This window comes from Penicillium waksmanii, assembly GCF_028829765.1.
Source record: "Penicillium waksmanii strain IBT 27052 chromosome Unknown utg000007l:1.0-4314555.0:1.0-4317578.0, whole genome shotgun sequence".
Taxonomy (NCBI): Eukaryota; Fungi; Ascomycota; class Eurotiomycetes; order Eurotiales; family Aspergillaceae; genus Penicillium; species Penicillium waksmanii.
The window spans coordinates 2,446,958-2,461,747 of record NW_026643253.1 but is presented as its reverse complement, the minus strand read 5'-3'; the positions used below and the strand labels follow the sequence as shown (position 1 = coordinate 2,461,747).

The 14,790-nt window shown below is 47.5% G+C and overlaps 8 protein-coding genes across 8 annotated transcripts; 5 read left to right on the top strand and 3 right to left on the bottom strand.

The window, feature by feature from the left end:
• Nucleotides 1–349: 349 nt before the first annotated feature.
• N7481_007747 (GNAT family N-acetyltransferase) lies at nucleotides 350–820 on the bottom strand (the record flags this gene model as incomplete). Its single annotated transcript, XM_057266966.1, has 1 exon — nucleotides 350–820. The coding sequence occupies one exon, from the start codon at nucleotides 818–820 to the stop codon at nucleotides 350–352; it is 471 nt and encodes a 156-aa protein (XP_057121167.1).
• Nucleotides 821–3,922: 3,102 nt separating this feature from the next.
• N7481_007746 (uncharacterized protein) lies at nucleotides 3,923–5,532 on the top strand (the record flags this gene model as incomplete). Its single annotated transcript, XM_057266965.1, has 2 exons — nucleotides 3,923–5,175; nucleotides 5,223–5,532. 2 exons carry the CDS (start codon nucleotides 3,923–3,925, stop codon nucleotides 5,530–5,532), a joined length of 1,563 nt encoding a protein of 520 aa, XP_057121166.1.
• A 196-nt stretch (nucleotides 5,533–5,728) lies between these two features.
• Nucleotides 5,729–7,337, bottom strand: N7481_007745 (putative MFS transporter; the record flags this gene model as incomplete). Its single annotated transcript, XM_057266964.1, has 3 exons — nucleotides 5,729–6,922; nucleotides 6,976–7,076; nucleotides 7,151–7,337. 3 exons carry the CDS (start codon nucleotides 7,335–7,337, stop codon nucleotides 5,729–5,731), a joined length of 1,482 nt encoding a protein of 493 aa, XP_057121165.1.
• A 953-nt stretch (nucleotides 7,338–8,290) lies between these two features.
• On the top strand, nucleotides 8,291–9,116 carry N7481_007744 (uncharacterized protein; the record flags this gene model as incomplete). The annotated part of the gene is given in 2 exon segments (XM_057266963.1): nucleotides 8,291–8,827; nucleotides 8,838–9,116. The coding sequence occupies 2 exon segments, from the start codon at nucleotides 8,291–8,293 to the stop codon at nucleotides 9,114–9,116; spliced, it is 816 nt and encodes a 271-aa protein (XP_057121164.1).
• Nucleotides 9,117–9,674: 558 nt separating this feature from the next.
• On the bottom strand, nucleotides 9,675–9,998 carry N7481_007743 (uncharacterized protein; the record flags this gene model as incomplete). Its single annotated transcript, XM_057266962.1, has 1 exon — nucleotides 9,675–9,998. The coding sequence occupies one exon, from the start codon at nucleotides 9,996–9,998 to the stop codon at nucleotides 9,675–9,677; it is 324 nt and encodes a 107-aa protein (XP_057121163.1).
• A 77-nt stretch (nucleotides 9,999–10,075) lies between these two features.
• On the top strand, nucleotides 10,076–10,936 carry N7481_007742 (multiple inositol polyphosphate phosphatase; the record flags this gene model as incomplete). The annotated part of the gene is made up of 1 exon (XM_057266961.1): nucleotides 10,076–10,936. The coding sequence occupies one exon, from the start codon at nucleotides 10,076–10,078 to the stop codon at nucleotides 10,934–10,936; it is 861 nt and encodes a 286-aa protein (XP_057121162.1).
• An 873-nt stretch (nucleotides 10,937–11,809) lies between these two features.
• On the top strand, nucleotides 11,810–12,174 carry N7481_007741 (uncharacterized protein; the record flags this gene model as incomplete). Its single annotated transcript, XM_057266960.1, has 2 exons — nucleotides 11,810–11,827; nucleotides 11,965–12,174. The coding sequence occupies 2 exons, from the start codon at nucleotides 11,810–11,812 to the stop codon at nucleotides 12,172–12,174; spliced, it is 228 nt and encodes a 75-aa protein (XP_057121161.1).
• Nucleotides 12,175–12,764: 590 nt separating this feature from the next.
• Nucleotides 12,765–14,128, top strand: N7481_007740 (uncharacterized protein; the record flags this gene model as incomplete). The annotated part of the gene is made up of 2 exons (XM_057266959.1): nucleotides 12,765–12,847; nucleotides 12,913–14,128. The coding sequence occupies 2 exons, from the start codon at nucleotides 12,765–12,767 to the stop codon at nucleotides 14,126–14,128; spliced, it is 1,299 nt and encodes a 432-aa protein (XP_057121160.1).
• Nucleotides 14,129–14,790: the final 662 nt, after the last annotated feature.

The window sequence follows — 14,790 nt, the reverse complement described above, 5'->3', positions numbered from 1 at the left end:
TTATGCCGCAGAGTTTGACAATCTTTCGATGGTCTCTAAAGAAGACGGCATGGAGAGCATCACCGTAGCGGACCCCCTGCGCGTTGATATCTGCTCCTTTATCTAAGAGACGTTTGAAAATCTCTTGATTGTCTCCAAGAGAGGCGACCTGGGAAGCGTTGCCGTGATTGCGGTGAAGGACAACCCTGATAATTAACCTACAGTGCGTAAACATATTACTATATTGCCCTACCTCAAAATACATTGTGTATTTGTATAAAGATTACATATCTCTCGTAATAGCTTATGATATGATATACGATGACAGAGGAATATTTTGCCCGTCGTCTGTTAATGACAAGACTCCCTATTAACTAACAGTCTCATTTGCAAATTTGGCCATTGAATCTCCATCAAGCCTTAGGAATGTTAAAGCATCCATTTCCTTTGCACCGATACCACGGTAGAATTTCAGAGCACGGTGGTTTTCTTTATAACAAAGCCATTCCATCCTCGTACAACCAAGCTCTTCGGCCTTCCTTGCGACCCCTTGGACCAAGAGCCTTGCATATCCTCTGCAACGATACTTTGGAAGCACATAAAGGTCCTCGAGGCAAATTCCAGACTTCGCAGCCCATGCAACATATGTGGTAAAATAGAAAGCCATACCAGCAACCTCGCCTTCTGGAGCTTCAATAAGTAAGGCTTTCCCACTATGCGTACCACCTGTTTGGTTTTCAGGGTCACCAGAGTGCCTTTCGAACGCCAGCGTATTTATGAGATCGGCTTCGGTTGCTGTAACGGCGTCCGGAACGTTTTGCTCGGCTGCAGTTGCCCGCATCATTGCCAGTAGAAGAGACACATCTTAGTATAAAATATTTAGCAAATATTAATTGGAAAATGGGAGTAAGTACTAACCCTCGCGTGAAGCAGGTCGTATACTAGCATTGTGTAGCATCGCCATCTATAAAGGTATACCCGTTAAAGTTCTTGCTAAATTGGTAGTTATATGGTAAAGGCGGTGTGGGACGCGGTGTGTAGGGCAGTGTGCGGGGTGTAGGGTGTAGAGCGTAGGGCGTAGGTCGCCTGCACGGCTATCATTTGGTAAGAAGTATCCAGCTCTGACAGGTATTGAACAAAGGCTGGTTTAATACTATAATCCGGTACAGTAACCATTTACAAAGCGGATCTGCTTTTGTTTGCCTTGTTTGCAGGACCAACGTTCTTAGAACGTCGTTCTAGAAGCCCCCGAGAACATACAGCCTTATTACGGATGCTATTTTAGGCTGTTATTTACAAACGTACTGGAATACTGCCAAGAAAGGGGTTCGGGGTAGATTAGACGTAATAGGTATAGCGGCGTTTCAAAAGAAAGAATCTCTGTGTGTAGGTGGTGAATCTGATTTCGATCCATGCTGTATGTTATGAGAGTGTGCGCTGGAATAACATCCGAGGCATGGGGTTGGAGGGTCTTTATAGTTTATCCTCGAGTCCAGAATAATGTGATAAATTAGACAAAGATTAAAGAAGACAAAGGGTGCACATTATGGGATATCAAAAAAGAAAATCGATTTCAAAGCCCCCAAATACAAAGCGCGAGTACAAAGGGATTGTGGGGATTTATATCAGCCTTCAGCAGGCACTATCTTTTTCTGGACACGAGAGCTCACATACACTCTGGAACTCAAATTTTGACAATATAGGCGATTACGCATACGGAGATTATAGGACTGGGGTGCAATTTCGAGACCTCGATCAGACTTCGTAAGATCTAGCTACATCATATCATACGCGTGGCTCCCGTAACGCCCAAATTGCCTCATCTAAATGGTATCTACGACGTTAATCGGGTAAGGGTACATACCTGCATATATGCAAGAAATAATTTCTGTATAAAAAAATTATTTAATTATAACTTCTCTCTCACTCTAATGGTAAAACTTCGACTATCAAGAATTTCCTATTTTTTACTCAAAGCACAGCTTTCAAAATCAGTCATTGGGCGTTTGATTGTTCATAAAAAAAGAGCTACTAAATATTACGCAAAAGTAAGGAACGTCTCCGAACTCACGAGATCGGCTGGATATCAAAGCGGAGACAAGGCTGTCCTCTGCTATTAGCCCATACGGCGATCCTCTCAATGCGCCGAGTACCTCGCGGAAACGCACCTAGCATAAAGTAGGCAACTACTCTGCCAAGCTTAGATCCTAGTATAGCATCGTACGCTGGAGTACAAAAGTCCCATAACTGTGGCTGATATACTGGCCATGTCACCCCTCCCATGGGGTATAGTACCTTGGTGATGAAAAAGCTGGTATCAAGCGAATCAGGTATACCTGCACAGTTGACAATGTTAGTCACGAAAATGTATCTGAGATCTTGAAGAGAGAAATCCCTCTCATAAATTGCCTGGGTGATTTGCGAAATCTTCGGTTCAAAGAGATCAAAATTAGAGGCTCTGCGCATATTGTGAATGCAAATCATTCCTGGTCCGGTGCAACCAACCCAATCAAGTACCGAGCAGCGTATATCAAAATGACGATACTGGGATGTTTCATTAGCCTTACGGTCAAGCCCATAAGGAAGCCCAATGCCGATTACCTGCTGTAAAAAGTCATATCCGAAAGCCACCTCATCGGGATCCAGTCGTCCCTCGTTGGGATTCAGTCGCCCACTAATACCAGGATACTTTTCAAGCTGGTTCAAAGTTAGAGTACTTCTCTCAATATGGCATTTCGGCAAATCCGGGTCATGCATCCATGACCGTAGCAGTGCTCCCATCTGCTGTATCTCGCTGCTGGGTGGAACGTAATATCTAAGTTGAGGGCCTGTCATTCTGAAAGTAGAGGAGATATAATCAACTTGATTTCCTCTTCTGAATATGGATTGTTGGTGGTCGGAAAGTTGTGCAAGATATCGAAATGATTGAAGCGGTCCCAGATTTTGCGTAGTCGCTAACAATTTATTCTATGGTGCGCGGTTGCTGGCTTGGATAATATTGTATCTGAGGGAATGATTATTTTGATTTTCTACCAAATAAACGGCAGTTTATATACCTCTCAATAGTGCGTGGCAATTACCGAATTGAAATAAAGAGTCTTTGATAATTTTCAAGACACAACTCGGATTGAGAATAGACAAAGATGCAAAGAAAACAAGGATAATGAATGTTTGGAACGAGTAGGCTTAAATGTAAACGGAAACAAAGAAACGAAGACGAGTGTTGGAAGCAGGTCCTCCCTCAAGAACACAAATGGGCTCAGTGAGATCCGCGTCCTAGCAAACCGGTAAAAACTTTATGAGAAGGTAATTAGCATCTCGGGTCACACAATCTTGGGAATCTTCGTTCAGAGTACATCATGACAAACCGAACCCTGGTATCTATGCATAAATTAATATGAATTGTTTGTGAAGAGTCACCTGGGCACCAGGAAAACTTGTATCAATAGCCGAAAGGAACTGAGGGAGTGCTCGTGCCTTGGCAGGTAATAAAGTTTATTTTTTGACGACTGCATCTGCCAGGCACTCAAGATCCAACTAGTATTTGTATATGAACCAACTTGCCATGAAAACAACATCTACTACTATCCGGAATTAACACTCGATTACTAAAAGATGATTAGGAATGAAGTATTGGGTTTCTTATCAGTATAAGCTGAAAACCTTGGAACTTCTTGGCGCGGCCATAAAGCCGAGTTCGGTTGTACATTTCGGCTCTGAACAAACAAAACGCTCCACTCTATCCAGGTTGACTGCTGTGATTTGAAATTGAACCTCACAATTTCGGTCTATCTCCGCAAAATGTGATAATTGTGGAGTGGACAGTGGAGTACATATCCCCGCATTGGAGACGGTGTAATAGTTTCTCGCCGTTATAAGACGAGGCTGGACGACCCGAGTTGTTTTCCAAGCTCCTGGAAACATTTTTCACAAATAAGCCATCATGGCTAAAGGTGCATCACTTCACTTACTGCAAACAATTTTTGCTACTTTTCCATGCTTTTTTCTATTTGGTTACAATCAAGTTGTGGTAGGAGGACTCATTTCCTTCCAAAGCTGGACCGAGTTTTTCCCTCAGCTTGATACTGCGCACGCCACCGGGTCTTTGAAATCCCACCGTTCGGTCATTCAAGGGATCTATGTTTCTTCATTTACCCTTGGAGCCTTCTTTGGGTCCTTGTGCTGTTTTGTCGTCGGAGATCTGCTAGGGCGCCGGAAAACTATATTCCTTGGAGGTGCTTTGACATTCATTGGCGAAGCTATCTCATGCACGTCCTTCCAACTATCTCAGCTCTTTGTAGGAAGAATTATAACAGGGTTCGGAGTTGGAATACTTGCTACAATTGTTCCTGTGTGGCAGTCCGAGTCTTCTGAAGCTACAAACCGTGGTAGACATGTTGTGATCGATGGGATATTCATTACTAGCGGTTATGTGGCAAGCTATTGGCTCAACTTCGGCTTTTCGCATGTTCAAAATCACGCTGTGTCATGGAGAGTACCCCTTGCCATTCCCACAATTGCATCCGTGGTCCTGTGTGTGTCCATATTCTTCTTTCCCGAATCGCCTCGCTGGCTTGTCCGCGCTGGTGAAGTTGAGCAGGCCTCTCTCTCGCTTGCTCGGATCAAAGATAAGGATAGAGATTCTGATGAGATCATACGTGAGATAGCATCCATCGAGCTATCCCTTGAGGAAACAGCTCGCAATGCCGCATCACTTATGGATATCTTTACCACCAAGGACGGCAAACTCCTTTATCGCTTTATGCTGTGCATGGGCCTACAGTTCTGGATTCAGATGACAGGAGCGCAAGTCATCAGTACATATACAACCACTATATTCCAAAACAACCTGAACCTCTCAGATGGAATTACACGGATCCTAGCGGCATGCGCTCTCACGTGGAAGTGTCTCGCTTCCTTCATCGCCTTCTTTACTATTGACCGTTTCGGTCGGCGAAAGCTTTTCCTCTTTTGTGGAGTTGGAATCACGACATGTATGATGTGCATGGCAATTACATCCAGCTTTGGCAGCAGCAATCGTGGGGCTGCGATAGGAAGCACATTCTTTGTGTTCCTCTACAACTTCTTTTTCCCCATCGGCTTCTTGGGTCCAAGCTTTCTTTACGGTACCGAGATTGCCCCGGTGAGGTTGCGAGTGGCTATGACATCCATCTCGATCGCAAATCATTGGCTATGGTAAGCTACATGATACCTATTCTACCTATTTATCTAACACTTGGTAGGAATTTCGTTGTGCAGATGGTCACGCCTATCGCTTTGGCGAGTATCGGCTACCGCTACTACATAGTGTATACCATCACTGGACTTACCTATATTGTAGCGGTGTATTTCTTCTACCCCGAAACGATGGGCCAGAGCCTTGAAAAACTGGAGGACTTGTTCCAGCAAGATATGTCTGTCTCGGAAACTGTTCATTTTGCCAGTAAATTGGCCAAACTTCCGAAGGATGAAGAGAACCGAGAAGAACCGTTGAAGGTCCAGCTTGAACAGATTGAGCATAGTGAGGATATCCCAAAGGCGGCTTTGCCATGAATCTCCATTTCTAGGATAGAAAAAACTGCAGTTTCTGTATTCTTCAATAGAAATAGAATTTTGCTTCCTCGCTTTGGGTGCATTATAATGAAACCTGGGGGTTTCTAGAGGCATAATCTATATAATCTAATCATGACCGAAATTTAATAAAAACAAGAATAACGAGGAGCCCAAAAATGGAAGTATACAGCCTCCTTCAAGTGCTGTAGCGGAACCGGGGATTCCGATCGCCGAGTTCTTGGATATCTGCCTCCGACATCGAGGCAATCTTTTCGTCCTCGAGGCCCTGTGCCCGTCGCTTGTTTATGACACGAAGACAAAACCACATAACACCATATACAATGCCAGCGAAGCCCACCAAGCCAAGCGTGACAGCATTTCCTCGAACATATCGGGGCGCTTCTGAAGTCTTGTACAAAAAGGGAGACATAACACCACTGATATTTCCGAACGTGAGTTGCAGACCCGTGGCAAAAGTGCGCTTTCCATATCGAGGTAGATTCGTAGGGAGCCAGGCAAGTGGAAGGCCGACAGCAACGTAAAGGCCCAGGGCAACCATCAAGGCACCAAAATAATGAACTCCAGACGAAGAGTCCGAGATCAGGATACCATACCCGACCACAGAAATCGCACTGAATAGACAGACGAATAATGCACGATGCTGAGTTCGATCACTGATCCAAGCAGTGACCAGATAAGCGATTGCACCCACTGCGTAACAAGGGATGGTCAAAGCCTGCACTTGAGGAACCGACCAGTTCCCCATTCCCTCGATGATACTCGGCAAAAATGTGCTGTACCCGTAGAGCATTGTATCAACACCAAATTGACCGATGCAGAACGCATAGATTTTCCAGTCGAGAGCCCCTTCTTTGACATCTGCCCAGTGGAACTTTTGTGCAGATTCAGTCTGTCCGATGTACCGACTCCGACGGCGCGCGACGAGTGCGCGTTCTTCTTCGTTCAGATACCAGGCAGTATCGGGGTCATCTGCCAGAAAAAACCAAGTTGCGACGCCCAAGATGACAGTTGGGATTCCTTCGATGATCATGATCCATCGCCAGCCACGCAGTCCACTGATGCCATCCATGAATCCGATTCCGTAAGCGAGGAGTCCACCACAGGCCCCGGCAATCGCAGCGCTGCTGAAAAGATACGCTGTTCTCACAGCAAGTTCACGCTTGCTGTAGAAAAGGGTGAGATAGGTAATGAAACCCGGAAAGAGGCCTGCCTCGACAACGCCAAGCAGGACCCGGCAGGCAATGAGGCCGTGGTAATTTTGAACAATGCCAGTGAGAGTTGCAATGATACCCCAGATAACGGATATGGCAGCGATATACCGTGATGGCCTCAATTTCTTAAGGACTAGATTTGAAGGAACCTCAAAGAACTGGAAGTAGCATTAGCAAACGGCGTCAAGTAGGAGAAGAGGATCTTGCATACGCAGTAGGTAACAAAGAGGATCGAAACCGCGATTTGGTACTGATCTCCAACCAAGCCAAGGTCCTCTTCCAGGCCATACAAACGCGCATTTCCGATATTCACTAGACTATTGTCAGCGTCATGGTCCCGGGCGATAGTCGCAAACAAAATGGTGAGTCAGAATGGCACCACTTACCTCGATCGAGAAAGCTAAACAAATATAACAACACGACAACCGGCAGGATATTCATATCGATCTTCCTAACCAGCGTGCGCTCCATCTTCTCCTCTAAAATCGTCGGTACCTCGCTGGACTCATCATCCTCGCGAGTAACCGGCGGACCCACGTCGCGGTCCCCCTTGGTCTCGATCTGCCCCTCCATGTCCAAATCAGACAATTGAACGCGATGTGCGCGATAACGAGGTTAGATTCACTCTGGAATATTTGGGTTACGGCCGTGGCTGCATGTCGCTATCATGAAAAGCAAAGGATAGGGTTTCCGGGAAGGGTATGGGGAAGAAAGCCGTGGAAAAACTGGGCTGATTTCAAGGTTGGAGAGTGCCAAGGGATCGCAAGGGGAGAATGCGGGATCGGAGCGAGATTTTCGCAATTTAACCGCAGCAATTGCCGGCTGACCTTGAGGTTTTGCTTATTAGCTGATATATATGCTCTTTGAATTCATGCTCTAAGAGATATTTTTACTCATAACTAAAATACAAACAACATCACGTATTGTGTTTATTCTTCTATGAAACTTCATTTTGTAGTATTTTGCGATCTTCAGGGTCTGCTCACCGGCCTGCGAATCCGCGGCGGCATTGCAGATCATCTCTAATCCTGCCGACCCGAGAGTCCGCATTGATTTACTTTACATTTTCTCGCCTGTTTAGATTATAAAGTATTTCCTGCGTATTACAGCGCAACTGCTGCTTTCTATAAAGACTATTAAAGTTTTCTTTTCGTGGATTTTCTTTTCGTGGAGAAAGAAGCATAATGCTACAGCTCTGCGTATTCTAACGAGCTGTTATCGCATCTCGAACTTCCCTGTACTGCCATTGTTTCTCGATCGCATAATCGATCGAGTCAATCATATTGTCTACTCTTGGCTTTGGTCTATTTTGATCTGCTTTGTTCACCTCCTAGAGACGTAGTCCTTTGTTTTGTAAAGAGCTTATAAAAACCAAAGAATACCATTGTTCTATTTGCTATCAATATGCTTAACCCTTTTTGTCACAGATTGCATCGAGTCTATAAAAGGTCCCCCGGATACCAGTATTTACTATGATATACCACAATTCGGGCCTTCGGCGAGCTATTCATTCAGGTATAGACAAGATGATGAGCCGTTTGAGCACTTGCATTTTAGGCTGCTGTACCGCGGGCTCGGAGTCCTCCAACCATGGGGACCACGCAAGCCACCATTCTGGCGGTAGTCAAAAATCCGACGATAGTGAAGCTACTGATGACCCTGATGTACTGCGACTTCGACATGCCAGGTTTAAAGAGCATGGGTCACAGCGGCGGCGATGGATGGAAGACCCCAATGAACCGGATTGTTTCGTCGCTCAAGCTACTATAGATTGGGAAACTCTATCGGGCACATACGATCTAAATTGGCTCGGCCTGCCGGCCAGATACGTAAAGTCCGACCAGATAATCGACCATCGGATGTTAGGCCTCGATACTAATCTCGACTTTTTGGAGGGTTCCTGGGGTTGCGACGAGTTTTCCTGGTGGGGATACACCGCACCGGGTATCATCGTGATGATGGGAATCAGAAGAGATATAGAGTCGACGACTCCTCAAATTTCGGAAGTTAACCACGCCATCTATACTAAAGATCACCCCATCGATAGTCTAAAGCAAGTATATGTGTGCCTAGTTGAGAATAGGGAGACATTGCACATTGCCCTTTATTCGAAAGCATGTGTATACAGAAGCTAACAACCTGACCTGGCCAACCAGTGGTGAGCAAATTTGGGAATTCGCTACCAATTCGGATATGTTTGATATGATTCTGGGAACTCGCATTGGCAAAGTAGTTTCTTACTTAGTACTGGGTTCGTTCCCTCGAGGTACTCGGCACATCGCACAAATTGTCACTATACTATCTTTTGCGGACACCGTTCATCTCCGGTTTGACATCGAAGCGATTGAGTAGTTCCAGAAAAACGGTATTATACCTTCCCCTCTTGGGTTCTATCCCTATGTTTAGTTTGGCCTAGTTTTAGTTTTCAATAACAAGTACTTTCAATCTGGCAGGAAATGGCAGCAAATTAATATCATTCGTAATCTAAGCGGTTTCAGCTACTGAGTAACCCGAAGAGGTGCATTTGCATGTTCATTAAATGGGTGCTTCAAGTATTTATTACTACTTTCTTTCGTTTCTATACATCTCCCTAGTGTGTGCGCCCACTGATTAGTTAGCGTGGCTTGAAAGTGATTACGCTCACTTTTTGTACTGACCCGAAAAACCTTCAGTGCCTTCATCCATTTTACAAATGAACGTACGAGTAAATTCATCTCTTTTATTCACTATAAAAATGGCCAAGGATGTGGCGGGTGGCACTGGCACTTCTCCCACTCATCCGCCCTGGCTTGGCATGAGCGGATGATCGCGCAACCTCACATGAGTCGCATCTCTCCACAACACCGCAACTTCCATGGCTGAGTACGCGGCCTGCTGCACAGCCAGGACCAAGCAATGCCATTTACACGCTCACTTGTGAAGGTTTCGATTCTCCTTCTTGTGGTCGTCTGCGCCATTACATTTTACAATCATGAATCGAGATCCTTGCCAATAATACAGCCATTCACGCCGCCCGGGAGGGACCGCAGTCTTGCGTCTCCCCATGTTGGCAGTTGGAAAACCTGGTTTCACCCTCTCCAAGTTCCTGTAGAAGGCGGGCCCAAGACGCACCGCAAGGGGTGGAACTTGCTGCAGCACCTTGGTGGCAATGGACCTTGGATCGAGAAAATCGATGATCGCGAGGAGTCGTCTAATCTCGCGCCTCCGGAAGGGTGTTCGATTGAGCAGGTGCATTTGGTATGCATGAATATTCGTTGCTCCTGTTAGGGATGTTCCGCGGCTCTGGTGGAGAAACTAATGGATGGGTTTAGATGTCGCGTCATGGAGAAAGATACCCCACAAACTCCGCAGGAAATCGTATGTTGATCTTCCTCTCTTTCATCTTTTCCATAATTAACAAATTCCCTCCAGGCCATCTTGAATTACTAGACCGTGTCAAAGCACTCCAATTCCCTTTGAATGGTGCCCTCGCGTTTCTCAACAATTGGACCTACTTCACCGACATCCCGTCTCGAGATTTTGGTCAACTAACCAGCACCGGCCCATACGCGGGCACCTTGAGCGCATTCACAACGGGAGCTCGCTTCCGAACACGATATAGTCGACTAATCCCCGATAACGCGACAACAAGGCTATGGGCCAGCGACTCCCAGCGCGTCATAGACACGGCTTACCATTTCGCCACCGGTCTATTCGGTCTTCACTGGGAACTGAAGGGTAGTGCAAAACTAGAAGTCATCCCCGAGACATTTGAGCGCGGTGCCGACACGCTGACCCCAGGTGATACCTGCCAAAAGTATATCGAAGATCTGAAGTATGGACACGATTACGGAGCGAACATGCTTGCGCAGTTCCAGGATATTTATATCCCGCCTATAGCGAAGCGACTGCTCGAGAAGAACCCTGCTCTTGGGGAAATTGGAAATACAGAAGTGTACAGCATGCAGGAGATGTGTGGATTTGAAACTATGATTCGCGGGTCGAGTCCGTGGTGCGACGTTTTTACGGAGGACGATTGGCTGAACTTTGAGTATTCTCGGGACCTTGTTCATTATTATCGAGCTGGGCCGGGGAACTCCTATGCAGGTGCGATGGGGTGGCTTTGGTTGAATGCTACGACCTCTCTGCTGCAGGTTGGCCCGGCCGCTGGGACTTTATACTTGAGCTTGTGAGTTTCGTCCCTTTTGCACAACCCCGAAACAGAAACACAATTAGTCGACTAACGACTTTGCGTAGTGTTCATGATGGAGATATGGCCCCCCCTACTAGCAGCATTGGGCATCTTGTCGGACCCGAGTGAAAAGAATCTACCCACAACGTATGCCCTGACCGACCGGCTATGGAAAACCTCATCAGTTCTCCCCATGGGTGCACGAATCACCTTCGAACGACTAGGCTGCTCGTCTGTGGAAAATGAGACGTATATTCGGATTAATATCAACGATCGCATCGTACCCTTGCCTTCGTGCCGATCGGGCCCCGGGGGTTCCTGCGCGCTACCGGATTTCGTAGGATATGTGCAGCGCCGCGGGGCGGCATTCGGTGATTTCGGCGAGGTGTGTGGATTAAAGGGACATGCTGAGCGAATTACGTTCTTGCGACAAGACTAGAATGTTTCGGGCTAGGGTTGGTAGTTGGTGCTTGGTGCTTGATAGCCCCGATCGATGACAGCTTCGCCAAGACAGATCCAGATGAGAAGATGGAATGAAGATAGCCTAGGCGCCCACCACAGCAAGTCAGAGATAAAATCACGGTCGCAGTTGATCTATCTGAAACGGGGGCAATTCTGATGGATCCAACTGCAAGTGTTTCAGCCACGAAACTCCATGCCGATTGACTTCATTATTAGCTCATCAAAACAAAGTTGTCAAACAAATAGAACGAACACCTTGCAGATCTATTCGACATCCCTAGGGTTCCCTTTTCTCCTTATCTCATATCTCCCCAGATTCTTCCTTCAAGCTCCTTACAAACATAACATAACATAACAGCCACCTTCAAATCCACACTTCAGTCACATCATTATCAACATCACCAACATCACCATGGGTAAAGCTGAGGAAGTAAGTCCAACCCGATCGGTAGATATCCCTACTATCTTCCTGCTAACAAGTCCTTCCAGGTCAAAGCGCTCCAGGAACAGTTGCAGCAACTTCAACAAGAGTAAGGTGCTGCTATTTTATTTTATTCTCTTCGTCAGTCTCTTACAACCCGATGTTCGACCAGGATCCGCGATGCCGAGATGAAGGCCGAGGTGGTGGAGGGACAACTACAGATCTCCAAGACCGAGCGACAGAAGCTGGAAGGCAAGGATGAGAAATTGAACCACGTTCACGTTTCAGCTCATCAGACGGAGCCCACGCCAAAGTTAGGCGCTGAATGGGCGAATGCTCAGCTTGAGAATTTCTGAGCAAGGGCCGGTTGCATCATGCCAGTGTTTATATGGTTGATTTGTACTCTATGTGTATGTTATAGATGAGTGTTCCGCGGCATTCCGGTGAAGTGCCAGGTGCCAAGTGCCAGCGAAATGATACTATACTAGTATTTTGAACTTGAACTTGAAGCTCCCAACTTAAAGGTTCAAGTTCATGATGCCCCGTGTAGTACTTCCGCGGCCGATATTCAGATATATAGTAGTACTTGTACTAAAGCTGGAGTATCAGGCAGCGTGGAAAATTGGAACATTGGAAATCTACCAATAGTCCTAGAATGAATAAATTAAACGAGATCCATAAATCCAAGTTCTCACACATACTACTCTGCTAGTACTACTTCACTGTTCAATATGAGGTTGTCCCTCGACAGCCATCACAGCCATCACGTGACCCGTTGCTCCCCGTTGCTGTTTACCAAAAAAGTTCCCGCGCCGATTTTGATATTCGCCCGGCGCTATTCATTCCAGATCCTCCATTTTTCTCATCTCTTCTTCCTCCTTCCTCCCATCTTGAAGTTCCAATTTGATACTGCCCTGCCCTGCCCTGCCTGCTTTGCCCACCCACCATGGAGTACCACGCTGTGCCGCCCGAGGAGCGCGCACGAGATGAGAACGGCAACCTACTACCCTGGGGTTATGTCTATAAAGAGTGAGCTCTCCTTTCCATCTCTATTGCTTAGATTGAGGTTCCACAGACTAACCTCCAGCTCGCAGTGAAACTCGCAACCCCCGCCGACCAGTGGAAGAACATGGACCCTTTGGCAAGAGGAGGAACGCTCGCTGGGACAACTCCCGATCTCGAACCCGCACCGGCACCCCAGCCAAACGCGAGAACCCCAACGTCGCAGAATTTGGCCAGCTATTTGCCAAGCAGCAAGAGGACGAAAAGGTCCAGGGAATTCCCAAGTCAACATCCTCCTCTAGTCTCGACAACCCCCGCAAACAAACCGAGAAGGTCGCGACCGAGTGCATCCTGCGCGGATACAAAGCCAAGGACAGCGAGTGGAAGGTCATCGACAAATACGAGCGCATCTCGCAAGGCATGGTCTGTGAAGATTACCCTCGCAGCGACCCCAACTCCGCCGTCCAGTATGGCCAGCTCTTCTCCGGCGACGTCGTCATCCGCGCCAACCTCTCCGCAGACGCCAATCGCAAATCCAAGCGCTACGACGGCGGTTACCACTGGATCAAGGTGACATTCGACTCGACACAGGCAGCCGATAGGGCATGCTTCTACTCCCCGCAGGAAATCGACGGCCACCTCGTCTTCTGCGAGCTATACCATGGCCACGGCCCGGCGGAGGATATCCCCGTCCCCAAGGGCTCGATGGATACTTCCAGCTCGAACCAGTTGCGAAACCGTGGACCCCGAACCCTGACAACAGCACACTCGACCGCGTTCCTGAGCAGCAATGATATCGGCCGCGGACCCTCAACCCTCCCTCGATCCTTCGCTATGAACAACCTCGCCGGCACGGTCAACGACAGCCTCGAAGAAGAAGAGCTATCCCTCAACGAATCAACGACAACCGCCACGTCCGGCACGGCAACGGCAACAGTAGCAACGGCAACAGGAGCTTCAACTAGCTTCGGCGCCTCGCCAACCCTTACCCAACGACCCGTCACCGTCACGACCGGGCCCGCAGAATCCAAACCTGAATCCGACTTCATGACACACATTCCTACCGTGCGACGCACGAAACTCCGCCCCCTCACCGAGGCCTTACCTCCACAACCAACAATGACCGAGCGAGTGCTCCGCTCGATTCCCATCCTGAGCTGGTTCACCGGCGACATCGTCGGTGACGGACCCATGCTCCGCGAAGACGGCACCTTTGACAACGATAAATCGGGCGCGTACTGGCGCTTCTGGTATATGATTGATATGGTCCTTGGCACGGATTTGTGCGGGTTGAAGGAGGAGTCTTGAGGTGGAGTCTTGAGGTGGATGCATGCAGGCATACCGCACATTCTACTGCTGTGTTACGGCGCGGCTTACTCTATCCTCTACACTCTACGCCCTCCGCTCTACTCTGTGCACGTACATATCCAAGCGCCAAGGCCGAGGCTCGATGCGAAGCAACCAAAAAAAGCGCAACGCAGCGCGATGTAGCACAGCAGCTTTGCTAGATTGGAGGGCGACAATGGCTGGAACTGGAACTGGAACTTGAACGAATTGGGAAGCATTAATAGGCGTCGTGGTTGGAATCATCAAATCTGCATTCTTTTTTTCTTTTTTTTTCTTCACCAAGGGAATCGATGGATGTTCCCTGGCACTCTCACTGTATTCTTAGATTCGTTTTTCTACACTACATCTGAAGAAACGAGAAACACATCCTTGATTGGGTGATTGGTATTGATGAAGTTGATCTCTTCGGTTGCTGTCAATTTTACAATTGTAGTGGACTTAGTAGGCGCTGTTTACGATGGTGCTGGTCTACGCCAAGCGAGTGAAGGCAAAGAGATAGACAGAGACAGCTATTCTTGGGAGTCGAAGAAGTCGCTCACACCTTTTCAGTCCTCTCGTCCCACTGCTCCTCTCCTCTTCCAACCAAACACCGGGAAACCCGCAAAAGGAAAATGAAATCGAAT